At 30.8% G+C, this 16,344-nt stretch overlaps 1 protein-coding gene across 1 annotated transcript; it reads right to left on the bottom strand.

The window, feature by feature from the left end:
* Positions 1-7,303: 7,303 nt before the first annotated feature.
* LOC109007621 lies at positions 7,304-11,608 on the bottom strand. Its single transcript, XM_018987372.2, has 3 exons — positions 10,528-11,608; positions 9,891-10,325; positions 7,304-8,730 (listed from the first exon to the last, which is right to left on the bottom strand). Exons 1-3 carry the CDS (start codon positions 11,606-11,608, stop codon positions 7,304-7,306), a joined length of 2,943 nt encoding a protein of 980 aa, XP_018842917.2.
* Between the last annotated feature and the right edge of the window lie 4,736 nt (positions 11,609-16,344).

Raw genomic sequence — 16,344 nt, 5'->3', positions numbered from 1 at the left:
CATAAACATGTCTAAAATTATCAATATTACAACCTAACAATAATAAAATTATAATTTTAAAATAAAATTTAAATATGCTATTGTGGGTTGATTTCGGGTTAAGTGTATTGATCCATCTATTATTGGCCCGTTTACTAATCGTATCTCAACCTATTTATATCAAATTCAAACCTTCTAATTTCATGTCATTTTCGTATTAGATTAACTAGTCGTGTTATATATTGTCACTCTTATATTATAAATATTTTATTGAATAAAGATAGAGGCAAAATTTTACTGTATTTTATATAATTATATTTTAAACTAAGAATATTTATACATGATATTATTTTATAAAAATCTATTTTAATTAAAATATAATTATATAAAGAATTATAAAAATAATCTTATTTGTCATTTTCCATTTTACCAAGTCTAAATTTCTTACCAGCCTCGTGAAAATAAATTTGGACCTGTGCGGACTGGAAATAACTATAAAATTGACTAACTTACATCCATGTTAAAACGTTATTTTATAAAATCTAAAATTATTTTGAATGAAGTAATGTTTGTATTGGCTCATTTGAAATCATTTGTAAAAGAGTTGTGAAAAAAGTTGTATCTATATTATTGATGTCATGTTTCGCAGCCTGAGCAATGCCATGATAGCCAAGCTCACACCACCTGCAGCTAAGTGAAAGAAAGGACTACGGTGACTTCGGGAGTCACTCTAATACCAAAGTCAATGAATAGTACTTGAGTGATGGAGAAAGCTTAGAGAACTAAAGAAAATGGTAAAAGGTTCAAAAAGCCTTCTCGTGGGAGGGATGGTTATTATTTATATCTGGTTTGGACCCAACTACCAAGGGAGATCATGGTGTGTCATGTCGTATTTGGGTCAGACTTGCTACCACTCCCGCCTGCCGTGACAGTGTGTCAAGCCACTGCTCAGATTGTCGAGGGAGATTGTGGCGTGTCAGGTCGTGCTCAGGTCAGACCTGCTGCCACCATCCTGTCGTGGCAGGGTGTTAAGTTGTGCACGAGTCGTCCTACGTACTTCTATCAGCACATCGTTGAGTGTTAGGTCCCCTGACATGCATTGAATGAGCCTTGTCTTGGGCCTGACGTGCCCACGATCAGACATACCCAGCCGCCTGCATCCAGCGACGATAGTCTGCACTTTACCTTATGGCAGGGCTTCGTAGGTCATCGAGCCCCGAGGTGGTCACTGCCCTATGGTGGAATTCTTGGCGTAGTCGAGCTAGGTGCCAAAGCTTTTTCGGATGGACCATATGGTCGTGGACTCGGTATGCAGTCTCCCGCCCTGGAATTCTGGCCTGCTTTGGGTTTTAGCCTGATGAGCCTGGGGTCTTCGTAGCTTGATCTATTTGGGCTTGGACCTCTCTCTCAACGGGCCCCCCTCACATATATGATTAATTATTCCACATGCCTTGAGATCAGCTTGATTAAATTTAAATTTAACTTTATTATTTACTAGATGAGCAACTCGTAACACAAAATTATAATTAATTAATAAATAATATAATTCATATAAAACTTGAATTAAAGCTTTTGGATGTCAAAATTTCAACATCACTTAAATATAAACATTTTTTAATTTTTAATTTTTAATTTTTTTTATCTAATCATTATCTAATTTACAATTTTTTCAAACTTCCAAATAAAACATAAAAAACAATTCAATTTTTTTTAAATTTCAAAACAAAAATTATATTCTAACAGTGTTTTAACTTTATAATATTTTTATTTAATTTTTTTTCTCATTTTTCAAAACTCCATAAAACATTTTAACTCAAACTATTTTATTACTATTCACAAATTATCTCACTGCTATTTATAAATTTTAATTTTATCTCATCTCAACATCTAAATGAGAATATCTTAAATATTTATAGAAACAGAAATAAATAATGTTCTTAATATTATTCATGTTACTTGAATTGTTATGATCATATATAATTAATGATGTATGTGTTAATGTAGGCAAGTTAAGTATACAATTAAATTCCATACAATTAAGTTTTATCCTCTTTAATCACATTTGTCAATGTAGGCAAGTTAGTAATTCCATACAATTATTTGAGGTGTGCATAGCGTGAAGCTTATAGGTAGCACCGCTCTTAATAATTGATATACACAGACAATTAATTTAATAGGAAGAATAGAATTTCTCTAAAATCTAAAATTTTAGCAACTACCGATCAAGGTATTAGCCTTATATGAGTACCAGCAGTTTTGACACGTATAATCCATCCATGACATGAGCCATTTAATTTGCTGCACCTACCCAAAATAAAGAAGGTGACCCTGACCCTCCAGTACAAAATCAGATGGTCACCCTTGAACTGGATCATTATAGAGCCATGCATATAAGGGAAATGCTTTTTGTATTTAAAGAAAGCGTACAAAAAACGTCCAATTAAAACCCCCCCACATTATAGCTGACAAAAGAAGAAAATAAACGACAATATCAAAAGAAAACGGAAAAGTAAAAAAGATAAAAGCAAATGTAAAAAAGTTAAAATAAACGGAGTGATAGAAAAGAAAAATACTGCTTGCAACCGTCTGGAGAAATCTTGTGGCATCGTGTTTAACGTGGCAAATACAACGACATCATTTATGTTCTCTCAAAGATAGAAGGGGCTCTAGTGGAATCCTTTCCTATTTCGCCCACATTATCACGAAAACTAATATTTTTATTGTCTTCATTTTCGTCTTTTACATTCTCACGAAGCCCCATCATCTTCTCTACGAAGTCACCGCCCCACGAAGCCATAGCCCGCCGCAACCCAGTCTTCGTCTTCTACATAGTCATTGGATTTTGATTCTAATGGGTATTTTTCGCAAATTTTTGCTTGTATTATATGGCTAACTGGAGTGGATTTTTTTTAAAATACATGTTACATTTACTCTGTTCTACAATAATCATTTTGGGTTTGGGAGCACTCATAGCCGGCCATCATCAACGAACAATGATTTATTTGGAAAGATTAAAAAAAAAAAACAATAGAAATACGTTGAAAATGAGTTTGGAAAAAATTTAGAAAATGGGTTTGGAAAAAAAAAAGAAAAAGAAATGGGTTTGAAACAAATATGTTAATGATGAAATCTAAAAGATGGAGTTTTTTTTTTTTTTGTGGAAAAATGCTTCAACGTACTCAGCTCATTTGTTTTGATAGGCAGCTCTCTCAACCATTCTCTTATTCTATCTTGAGCCAAATCCGCTCAAAGGCCTCGCTTTATGCCGTTGTTAAGATATGAAAGAAATATGAGGAATTGCCCAATGACCAGCTATCAAAGAAGAAAAGAAATGCCCTTTTTTATCCACTCTCACATAGGTATTCAGAAGAAGTTAGCTACTTGAGAATCATCTGTGGGGGAATGTCATTTTGCTCTGGTTTGCTAGAACTTGAAGAAGAAAAACTCAACTTTTTGCCTTCTCACTTTTTTCTTTCTTTGCTTTTTAAGTTTATTTTTACTTTTTTATTTTTTTCACTTCCACGTAGGCTAGCCGGTTACCCCATATTTGTACGTGCCGATTGTACCGAGCAGTTTTGGATAGAAAAACAAAGAAGTAAAAGTAGAAATAAGAGTAATGATAGAATTACTATTTTTTTATTCATTTATTATTTATAATGTATTTGAAGTTTTTTATTTTTTTATCATTTGATTTTAAATATTTTTTTAACATCCTTAATCATTAAGAAAAAATTAAAATAATATATAATTTTATTAATAGTCACTTCCTTAACTATTAAGTAAAATTAAAAAATTAAAAAAAATCATATAAAAAAAAGTAGTAAATGAATAGTAGGAGAGTGGTAACTCTATTAGTTTCCTAGAAATAATAGACTCATTGCCTCTTCAACCAATGAAAAAAATCTACAAAGCATCTTATTGTTCACGTAACTTCTACACATTATTTTTTTTTTAAGTTTTATTATTATTTTCTTTTATCAAATATTTAACATATGAATAATGAATAGAATAATTGAATTATTTTAAAAAGAATAAATTCATAAAAAAAATTTAAAAATTTAAAAATTTTAAAAAAATATAATGTGTGGAGGTTGAGAAGTTGTGTAGTATTGCTCTCGACCAATACGCCTCTTTAATCGCCTCCCACCCGACACTTTTCTTCAACAAATTGTTGTTCACGAATAATCTATTTTTTTTCATTTTGGATTTCAAATTTAATAATTCTATTTCAGCGTCAATTAGAAAATTAAAAAAGTCTGAAATTTCACTTTGCTAGATTTTTCTTTTTATTTTCGTTATATTTTTTGGTGAAATCTGAAATTTCACTCAAAAGTTTTTCTTTCATTTTCTTCATCTGAAGAGGCGTTACTGGGTGAGATGATGACTTGGGACATTTTTTTCATGTTTCCGTTTGTACGTTATTGTTTCTTTTACTTTTCCGTTTCCTTTATTTTCCGTTACTTTTACTTTTTATTTTTGTTCCATTTCTTACTTTTCCGTTTACTTTTCACTTCATTTTGTCAATCTCACTCACGTGCGTACGTGTAGCAAGACCATGCATATAATATTTGTAAGCAGTAAATGAATAAAGAGGCCTGAAATACAAAACGGAGAATACAATGTCATTCATATGGACGCCGGACCAAACCCATGCCAGCCGAACCCTATACGCGCCCTCATCTTTTTCCTATTATTTAGGGGAGCAGTCGTACACCCACGGAGGTTGTAGCAAGAGACGGTCCCAATAAGAGCCAAAAAATTTTATTTATTTCATTATTTTTTTATATCTTTCAATATATTTAAAAAATATTAATAATATCATTAAAAAGTATTTTCTTTATTACTAAATAAAAAAATATCGAGACCCAATCGCTAATTATTCTATTCTCTAAATCTATGCATAAAGTATACAATTTACATTATTTAAATAGAAAAGTTTTCTTATGACAAATATCGTAATAATCATTAAAAAATAACGAACACACAAGAAGAAGAAAAATATAGTAGATTGTAGAAAGTCTTTAATATATTATATTCAAGCGCTCCAAATGACAAAACAATGGGAGTTTTAGAGTGGAACATTCACCTATGGTTTGTTTTCACAACACTTCTCAATTTATATCATTTAATTATTATAATTTTTTTAAATTTTTATATAAAATAAAATAAATAATTTAATTTTTTTAAATATTAAAATAATAATAATATTATAAATATATATTCTAATAATATTTTATTTAATTTTTAATTTTTATCTCAACTATCTTACCTCATCTCAATTTCACACCTGACATATTAAGCACCAACGATAAAAGTTGGGTTCATAAATAAGTTGGGTTAATTTTTATTTAGAGATAAGTTGAAATGAGATAAAACACTCTCTAATCTAAATACTTTTTTATTTAAATTTGAGATGGTTTCTATTGTTTCTATTGGTTTCTACTATCATAAAAACAAATTGGCCATTTTTCATTAAAAAAATATTATTATTACTTATTTATAAAACAAAATTATTTCAAATAATATTCAATTATTTGTTAGAATTCACATCTATCTCCTCTCCAATAATTTAAAACAATCTCATTTCACTTTCATTAATCTAAACATACAAAAATTTTAAAAATTTCAACTCACAAATTTTATTATTTACAAATCATCTCATCTTTCAATCTAAACAAGCAAGACAATAAGACCAAGGAGTGGTTTTACTAGGGGTGGACAGCGGGGCCCCGCCCATGCTGCCCCGCTTCGCTTCCGCCCCGCCCCGCATCTAGGCCCCCTAGCGGGGGCGGGTGGCGGGGAGGACCCAACCCCGCCCCAGCCCCTATTTTTTTATATATATATATATATTATTAAATATATATTTATATTTTAAAAATTATGTATATATAAATATATATTACAATTTGTTAGACTTGTTTACAAAATATGTATTGACAAATTTAAAAACTACATAGTTTAAAAATTAATACACTACAATTTACATAAAATATGCATTAGCAAATTTAAAAATTACATAATTTTTAAATTATAGTGATATTTATAAAATTTAAATTTATAATTTAGGTCTAAAAATATATTTTTAATTACTTTTACACTTATAAATAATTTTTAAATCAAATAAAAGTAATATTTTTTTTAAATAAAAAGAGGGCTGCACCTCGCCCCTGCATCCCAGGGACGGGTGAAAACCCCACCCCCACCCCATGCATGGAAGGATGCGGGGAAGGGGTGCTACTCCCATCGCTGCCCACTAGTTGATTTTATTTTTTTATTTTTACATATATTTTTTTAAATTTTAAATTTTCATAAATTTATAATATTATTAAAAAATATTTAATTAACCATTAAATAAAAATAAAATAAAATAAAAAATTAGCGGAGCTACCAACGATAAAAGTTGGGTTCATAAATTAGAGTTTTACTGCGACAAGACAGGACAGATCATACATTAAATATGACGTTGGAAATTACAAATCAGACCATCGAGTGCTCAAAGGTACAAACCAAAATTTTAAGGTAACGTTTCAGATATATATATATATATATCTATAATAGTTTATATATAAATAAATTATATATAATAATTTAATCTGAATTAAAGATAATTTACAGTTTGAATAAATAAAAATAAAATAAAAGTCAAAATTCTGACCGATTTCGAAAATATATATTTTTCTATACCGTCACAAAAGTTACATTTTTCAACCGTACCTATCTACTGGTACGATATGGAATTGAAAATTTTGGTACTATCTTACTTCTGATTTGATCCGATATAACAAATCAAACCAACCAAACCAAATAGAACTTACTTTAAGTGCCCGCATCAGCCGTTGTGAAATATCAATTGTGACCAAATTTTAAATTGATAGAAAATAATAGATTTTATTATTTATATTATATTTTTTAATTTCTTTTATGTGTAGACCAAACTTTTATTCAGATTTAACATGTGAAATATTTATTTAAATAAAATAGAATGTAAAATTATGATTAAAAATCAAAATCTCTATTACGATATTAACTAAAATTATCACTTATTTTAAAATGTTAAACTTTTGAAATAAATACTAATTCTCCAACCGTCAGTTCTGCTCCAAAAATTTAAGTATTGTTTGAAGCCCTATATGTATTTTAATTTGAAAATTTCTACTCATTTTTTATTATTTATTTTTTTCACTAATAAATATATAGTGTAAAAATGATAAATAAAATAAACCTTTTCATTTTCAACGCGAATATATATCAAAATTAAAAGAACGTTCTCCTGAGCTAAGAAAAAAATATAAAAAGCTTATTAATTTCATATCAATCGTATATATCAGTAGCCACCCGCCGACAGAGATGACTGCAGCTGAAGCAGGTGGTGGTAACAGTCCGCTGCAGTCGGCCTGTGGTCTGGGTTCGGGTCCAAGCACCGGTTCTGAAGCTCTCTCACCATCTTCGGGACCCCAGCCAACCCACACGTTTTTATCAAATAACCGACGCCCCATACGTCTACTTTAACCCCATGTAATCCTCTTCCCATCTCCGGCGCGTACCGGATACGCGCCGCCTCTGCTGGCATCCTATGTGGATATATTTGTGGTGCACCCACTGCCTCGTCTAATCCGCACACGAACCACTCATTTTCCCTGTCGTTTCGTCGCATCACTTTGTCCCAACCCAAGTCTCTGTGCACGAAAGATAGGTCATGTAGTGCCACCAGAGCCTTGGTCACGTACTTGAGAGCCTCTACGAGTAGATCACTATTGGTAGGTTTGAATTTGCACCCTCTTGGCTTAAACACCAATGCCAGATCTCTCTCGGATGATCGGAAAATGGATTCCGCGTGTGGGATTCGGTGATCAAGAAAATCGTAGATTTCCTTCACTGCAGCCCATTTTCTTTTGCTCGAGAAAAGCCGAGTCACAGTGTTTGGTGTCGTTTCGATGACAATTCCATTTCCCATATCAACCCTCTCAAAATCATTATAAGCAAATAGCTTAAGATTTCCACCGTTCTTGAAGCTGCTGAAGCACCTGTCTGCAAGCAATGGCAATAGGCCAGCAATTCTGTAACATGGAACTAGGGCTTTGAGTCTCTCCACCTGTGAAGATAGGTCAAGGGAGCACAAATCCGTTCGGATAATCCGGTCACGTCCGCGGCTTAATGCGCAAAAGGTGACCAAATATCCAACAGCATAGTAGCCCAAGATGTAAGGAATATCTGTGTAGGTCCACAGAACCTTTTCCGCTATGGAAGACGAGGGCACCAAGGCTCCATCCCTTAATTGATCAGCCTCCTCTCCTCTCCATAAGCAAAAGTTCCTCACGAAACCTGTCACATTCGGCCATTGATCCTGCAACATTTCCTCCGATGCTGAAGAGGGTTTTCTTATAACAACCATTTCAACAGAACAAAACTTAGACACAATCCTGTTAATGCAATCATCCCAAAGGCCAATAAAAGCGTCTCTACACGAGGCAGTGGTACCACTGATACTAGGGTTATGTCGTATAATTGGGCCAAGAATATCGTAGGTGATGGCTCGACAGTCTAACATATCGGTAGAGGTTGTAAAGAAAAGCTCTTTCTCTTGAGGTAAGTCACGGTAAACATCCCATCGCAGTGGAAAACGCAAGTCTTCAGCTGGTGGCTCTTGTAAGTGCCATGACAACTCAAACAAGCTTGGTAGTGTGGATGGCGGAACTCGGAGGCACCCTAAGTAGTACTCCGACGGATCTTGAAGTTCCCATGAAGGAGTAGCTGCACCAACAAAGATCATTGCACATGCATACTGTATCATAAATTGAGTACCCTACCCCGGGAATGAATGTTGATTTATTAGAAAACTGCTCCATAAATTGTTTATTCACAACGGAGATGTTAACATTTACGCCTCGTTTGTATTCGTAATCCATCTCAATCCACTTTAACTTATCTCATCTCATCATTACAATTTTTTTAAATTCTCACATAAAATATAATAAACAATTCAACTATTTCAAATTTCAAAACAACTTTCCTCATCTCATCATTACAATTTTCTCAAATTCTCACACAAAATATAATAAACAATTCAACTATTTCAAATTTCAAAATAACTTTTTCAAATTTTCACACAAAATATAACAAATAATTCAACTTTTATTTTACTATTCACAAACTATCTCAACCCATCTTAACTCATTTTTTAATCCAAACCATTTAGCGGAGTCTACAAGGGTTATATTTTTGTCAAAATTTAACTAGATTGCATAAAAACTCATTATAGTGGACTAAAGTTACAATACTTTTAATTTCGATAATTTTCACTAGTCAAATTTGTTTAGTCTAAATTGTTGGTCAAATATTATTTTGGCATAATAAACTCTCTCCCCAGTGTGTTATTCGTTTTGTGCGAGTTCACAACTCCAAAAATTTTTTGTCTCCAAAGCACGAAGGCGGCCAATCTTAATCAGTCATCATTTCAATGATGTGGCATTATCTTATTGGAGTGCTTCAAGTTCTAATTTTGTAATATTATTATTAATTTATGTCAATTTTTTCTTTTAGAATCTAATATCAACGTTAAAAATTAATGTTTATTTTTTTAATAATAAATAAATATTTCAATTATAATTATAATTAAAATAAATAAAAAACTTAAAATTAATATTTTATTAAAATAATAATAGATTTGAAGAGTCTATTATTTGATATTGTTAAAAACTAACTAGTTAAATTTATAAAAATTAATTATTTAACTAAGTATTGGCCAAAGTCGACTAGCGCTCAGGATCATCTACAATATTGTTGGAAGTAGGAATGGTAAGAAATAAATATTGCTTACATCTTGCCTGGGAATCGTTGAAAGGAAGCTGGAGTACTCTCTCTGTAATGCCTGGCATGCATGAATGAGAAAATAGTTAGATGGTTTCCCAGACTGTTTAAGAGAGGCAACTTAATTGTACAACAGTACGTACCAAAAGAAGCTGTGGCAGACGAAGACTTTCTTCTGCCGAAAACTTTGACTTGTTTTCCAGGAACGAATCTATCCACAGAGAAGCCTCTAAGAGGACCATCTTCGAAGGTTTCCATGGTGCTTGGGACCATGTCATCGTCAAAAAAACTGAGCTCATCCGCCTTCAAAAAACTTGAGCCTGGAAACCTCACTCTCCCCCTGTGGTGCTCACCTTCTTCGGCCCATAAGCAAACTGATTCTTCCCATGCCATTCGTATCTTTCCAATTCGACGGAGCTCTTTTGAAGACGAAGCGCCTACAATGTCTAGAGAAGGCTCAAACCCTAGTAAGGTACCTCTGGTACCATGGAATGCAGGCCGTTCACTTCCACCGGTCATAACCAGTTGTTTTGCCTGAGCTGTATAAAGACAAAATAATTGTTTTCGTTACACAAGTCTGACTAGGAGGAGAAGAAGACAGAACGAGATTTTGTTCATGAAGTTCACATACATTCCTAAATGCGTACTATAGCAGAGAGAAGGAGATAAAACTATAGTTTTCATCGATTAACGCATAAACTTGATTTTTCTATCTTATGCGATGAAAGCTACAGAATTTACCCGAGAGAGGGAGCTCATCTTCTTTGAATGAAGGAGGTGGAGGCAGGGCTTTTGCCCCAGCAAGAGCTTTGCGAGTATCATCCATGCCGACAATTCCTGAACTGATTACTCTACTACTTAGAGAAGTTCTCGTTCTAGACCCCATGAACTGCGAAAGCTCGTCAAAAACTTCTTCGTCAAACGAAGCCGGAAATCTATGGAGCTTCCTCTCATAAGGAGAAAGCCTAAAGTAACTCTTTCCAACTTCTCTCTCACTTCCCCTCTCCCACTCGTAAACCTTCCGGAATTCCCCCAACATATTATCCCACTTCGTTGCTGCTGTTTTAGCATCCCTATTGACCCCATGTCTTTGAAGAAAATCAGCGACTTCTCCATCTTTATCGGCTCTAGTTTTACCTCTTGTCTGACCACTCTCTAAGTACCCCACTCTTGAAGATGAACCAGACCCATCCGATTCAGACCCACCTTGGTACTGAATCCTCCAAGCTCTTGCCAACCAAAGCATCTCATCGGGTTTCCAGACTGCGCTTACATATTTCCCTTTCCTGGTTTGATGGTGGACTTGCTCTCCCTCTGACTTGTTCGTGTCCTGGCCAGAGGCAGCAGACAAAGAACGCAAAGTAGAGCGTGAAGGAGATGACGCCGTATCTGAGGAGGAAGCAGCCGTGATATCGGGTTCTCGGCTTCGTGGGTTGGTTGCAAGTTTCGTTGGTGACGGGCTTGATTCCGTGCTTTGTATTGCCAACTGCGTCTGCTTTTGATGATGTGAGTTTGGGGATGGTAGAAGCTGCTTCCATTGGCCAGTACATCGAGCTCTCTTTGGATTCACAACCTCAAATTGTTGTTCAAACGATGATGAAACTGCACCGCTTGGAGCATAAAGATCCGGGGCGGCAGAGATAAATGGAGAAACTCCTCCGGTGGGGAGGACCGGCGGTGAAGATTGGTGATGGTGTGATATTGTTTCTGTTGCTTCCTCGAGTACTGGGTCTTTGGGAGAAGACGAAACTGGCTGTTGCTTTTGCTGTGGTGGTAATGGAGGTTGGGGCTGCTTCTTGGCTGCGTCTCCCTTGTCACCCATATTTAACAGATGGGCGTAGAGGAGAGACTTCGCTAAACTGAAACCTCATGCAAGACCGAACTGATTTATTCCGTTTTCTGTTCTTCTAGTGTTTACCTTTCCTGCCGTAACAGCACTCTAGTTGAATTAGTTAAAAATTAAATTTAATGAATATTTAATTATTAAAAAATAAAATATGCTCATATTAGATTAGTTAAATTTTAAATATTTAGAATTTAATTATAGTAATTTTTAAAAAATTTTCTAAATTTAAAAGTTACTGTACATACATAAAATACATATTTTATTAATTATTTCTCTCTCCCTTTCTTTCTATCACATATTTTATCATAATTAATATATTAATTTGACTTAGTTATATATTAATTTAATAAGAACATGATTATTAATTAACATATAATAAGTAGAATAGTATAATATGATAAAATTAAATATATTAATAATTAAAAAAAATTAAATATTTTTGAAATTATTAGTTATTCATTACCATATAATGAATAATTATATAATCTAATATGGAGATTTGATATGAATAATCAAAATTAAATTCATCTTATATTATTTTATTATTATATAATGAAAAAATAGATATTCCAATGTAGAGATTTATGTGAATAGAATAGTAAAAAGTCAAATTTCTCTTACATTCATCAAAACTATCCTTTAATTTTGACTAATTCAATGAGAGTGTTCTAATCAAACAACATTGTTGATAAGTTGTCTGTGATGAGTTTGGTCAAACCAGAATGAACTCTTTTTCAGTTATGTGATTAGCAATGAACTTATCTCATTATTATAATTATTTTAAATTTATATATAAAATATAATAAATAATTTATTTTTTACAAAATTTTAAAATAATAATAATATAAGAATAATATTTTATTCAACTTTTAATTTTTATTTTAAATCATCTCATCTCATCTCACTATACAAACAACTCTAAAATTTTATAAAAATAAATTTATAAATGAACATAATTTAATATGATATATAAAATTTATTTTATAATAAAAATAATTTAATGTGTCACATTTAATCAAATTAATCTATTTACTTTTATAAAATTATTTTATAATTAAAACATTTATCTTCAACAAAAATTTATAAATAAGTCATAAACTAACTTAGATTATTGTATAAATAAACGAATATTAATTATAAGTTGATGATGAGATTAAAATTGATTTATGTTTGAATAAAGAGTAATGTTATTATGTCTCTAATTTATATTATTCATTTTACTTCATTGACGTGCCAGGTACCACCGCATTTGTAGTGTCATGTGGCTATATTCACAATAAAATGATGTCTAAATGTATTTAAAAAATTAAAATATAGATTCTCTCTATCTTGTATTTTTTAATAAATCATGTGCAACCTGAGATAAAGTAGGGGTATTACTCTTGAATAAATATTAAGCTGACAAAGGTGATGCTTCCATACTCATTTGAGTAGGAGTGACAATTCATGCTTGCGGATTGTGTCAAGTTACGAGCATTCGACTATATAAATCAATCTGAATTCGACTCGTTAAGTTAAACGTGTCAATTTTTCAAATCATAATTCAATTTATTTAAATAATGGATCGTGTTATGTCACTAATTATTTTTATTCATTTAATAATTAATTACAAATGATTCATTTCAACTTGTTTCATATAAATGAGTTGGGTTGAACTAACACGTATAATCCATTTAATTTGATTAACATAATGTTACGTAAAGTTAAAATCTATATTTATCAGTAATTACAATATCTAAGAAAAAAAATAAGATTACCTATTAATAAAAAAATATTAATATTTTTTAAAATTTAACCTATAATAAAATCGACATTACAAACTCTATAATAATAAATATGAGTATAGATCTAGAATTAACAACAACAAAAATAAAAACATATTAAAAAATATCAATATTACAATTCAATAATAGTAAAATTGTAATTTTAAAATAAACTTTAAATAGATTATTGCGGGTTACTTTCAAATTAATTAAATGGATTTATCTGTTATTAACTCGTTTATTAATGTGTTTTAATCATCCTGATTTTAGAAAGAACACATTTATATAAAATATAAACCTGCTTTGTATTCGTGCTAAATCTACGGGTTGATAATATTTTTTCATCGGTACATTTGAGTCCACTAGTAAGATCTCGTTTGTTTTCATAACTATTTTAATTTCATCTCATCTAATTATTATAATTTTATCAAATTTTCACATAAAATAAAATAAACAATCAATTTTTTTAAATTTTAAAATAAAAATAATATTAAAAAAATATTTTATTTAACTTTCAATTTTTAATTTAATTCAACTTAATTCATCTCATTTCATCTGTAAAACACAAACGAGGACACTTCAATTGCGTTCTATGTATTGCCTAATCTTTATAGAATGGAAAATACTACTCTTAGAGCACTCCCAATGACTTTTGTATTATACAAAAAATTTAAAAAATTTAAAAGATTGTTCTAAAAAGAATCTCCTTCCGATTATGTAAAATGAATTGTAAAATACATTTAGTTACAGTACCCCGCTACATATAGCGGGTATTGTTCATCTTGTAAAAATTTTTTTATTGTTGATATTTTATTTACTCCTTTATTTTTATTTACTTTGATTTTTATCATATAAGCAAATTCTTTTTATTATTCACCATTTAAAACACATATATTTCATTTTCTTCTAAAAAATACATTAGAATTATTTTTAAACCAATTTTTTCATATTTGATTTTATTTTTAATTTTTATTAGGCTTATATATTTTTGTTTTATGTGTATAGGATTGAATTATTTTATATTGTATATAAAAATAAATTATAAATATAAAAAAATATATGGATATTAGGAATTTATTAATAGAAATGAAATTTATAAAAAGAATATTTAAATGATATAGTAAAAAAATAGATAAGCTGATGGATGACATATTATAAAAATCAATATGTAAAATAGAAAAAGTGAGTTTTGATAATGTATTTTAAAAGATAAGATAAAGAGTTTATTGTGAATGCTCCTGTTCTATTTTACTGTTATGATTTTTTATATATTTTTTTATTTTTTTATTTAATAATTAAGAAAGTATTAAAAAATACGTATAAACACAAAAAAAAATAAAAAACAAAAAAGCCTGTAACTCACGATAGCTCCCAGCGGTATCCCAGCTACCGCTAGCGGTGGCTATCCTTTAACCTCATTCCTATCTTTGACCTCGCCAGAAAGCGCAAGATCTCGACTTTTGAGAGCAGTTAGTTGGCTTGCATGTCATTGAAAGGGCGGAAAGCATCGGGATCATGACTAAGAAAAGCAGCAGCAGAAAAAGTCGTACGTACGTGGTCGTACTGGAACTGCCATGAATAAGACTCCTCAGTTTATTAACCAGTTAATTCATCGAATCACAGAAAATCTTTGATGCGTAATTTTGAGAAGCCAGATAAAGAGATCAGAGAGAAAGATGGTGCTATATTTTGGGGATCATGATCGATCATGACTGTACTTGGACCTGAGGAACGCGGCTCTAGAATCTAGCATTGTTTTCGTTCGAGAGCATTTAATGTTTTTGGTATCTTTACTGTTTGGAAAGAAAGAAAAAAAGAAAAAAAAAGGAAGTGAGGAGATTCCACGACTTCCCGCATGCAGCAAGGGAATGAGTAGACGGAATCATCGATCCAAGAAAACATTGTTTTGGGAGGACGATACATGGACAGCTCGAATCATGGCTCGGCTCCAAATACTCCGCTCATCAGTCTCCGTAGACCCGTTTAAATAGTAAATATTTTATCTCATTTTTTTTTTAATTTTTACATAAAATTTAATAAATAATCTAATTTTTTTAGTTATAAAATAATAATAATATTTTATTCAATTTTCAACTTTCATCATAACTTATCTCAATTTACTATCAAATAATTCTTTAGCCGTATCTTTTTCTCTCTTTACTTCTTTATAGAGTGCGCTCTCTCACTCTCTCTGTTATTACTATCTTTTTTTAACTTTCTTTTGTTATGAATAAATTTTTTAAGAAAAGTAAATTCATAGCTAAATATAATATATTATGAAAAAATTTATACAATATCTTATTATTTACATAACTTTCACACACCATACTTTTTTAATTTTATTATTTTTATCTTTTATCAAATATTTAATATATGAATAATGAATAGAAGAATTGAATTAGTTTCAAAAGAATAAATTCAAAAAAAAATATTAAAATTTTTTAAAAAATGTGGTGTATGGAGGTTGAAGAAGTTTTGTAGCATTGCTCATACATTATATTGAAAAATAAATTTAATTTATCATATAAAATTATGTTAATTTATAAAAATAGTTTTATAACAACAGATTCAGATAATATTGACACTGGCCAAAAAGATTGGGAGTGGGGTAGTCCACTATTGAGCTTTAGGTTCTGTTTGGATATAAAAATAGTTTTATCTCGTCTTATTTTATCATTACAACTTTCTTAAATTCCTACATAAAATATAATAAATAATTTAATTTTTTTAAATTTCAAAACAATAATAATATTAAAAAATAATATTTTATTTAATTTTTAACTTTTATTTAAAATTATCTCATCTCATAATCTCACTATCTAAACGGGACTTAATCATTTGCTGAAAATTTATCTCATGGCCCATTATTTTTAGCACACCTGCAAATTGCAACTATTTAAACCTAGAATAAATCTTCTTCACACACTACTGTGTGAAGAAGCCCCAGCA

The sequence above is a fragment of the Juglans regia genome, chromosome 10, assembly GCF_001411555.2.
Source record: "Juglans regia cultivar Chandler chromosome 10, Walnut 2.0, whole genome shotgun sequence".
In the NCBI taxonomy this organism is placed as follows: Eukaryota; Viridiplantae; Streptophyta; class Magnoliopsida; order Fagales; family Juglandaceae; genus Juglans; species Juglans regia.
Note: the sequence above shows the minus strand (reverse complement) of the source record. Positions and strands in the feature narration are given on the sequence as shown.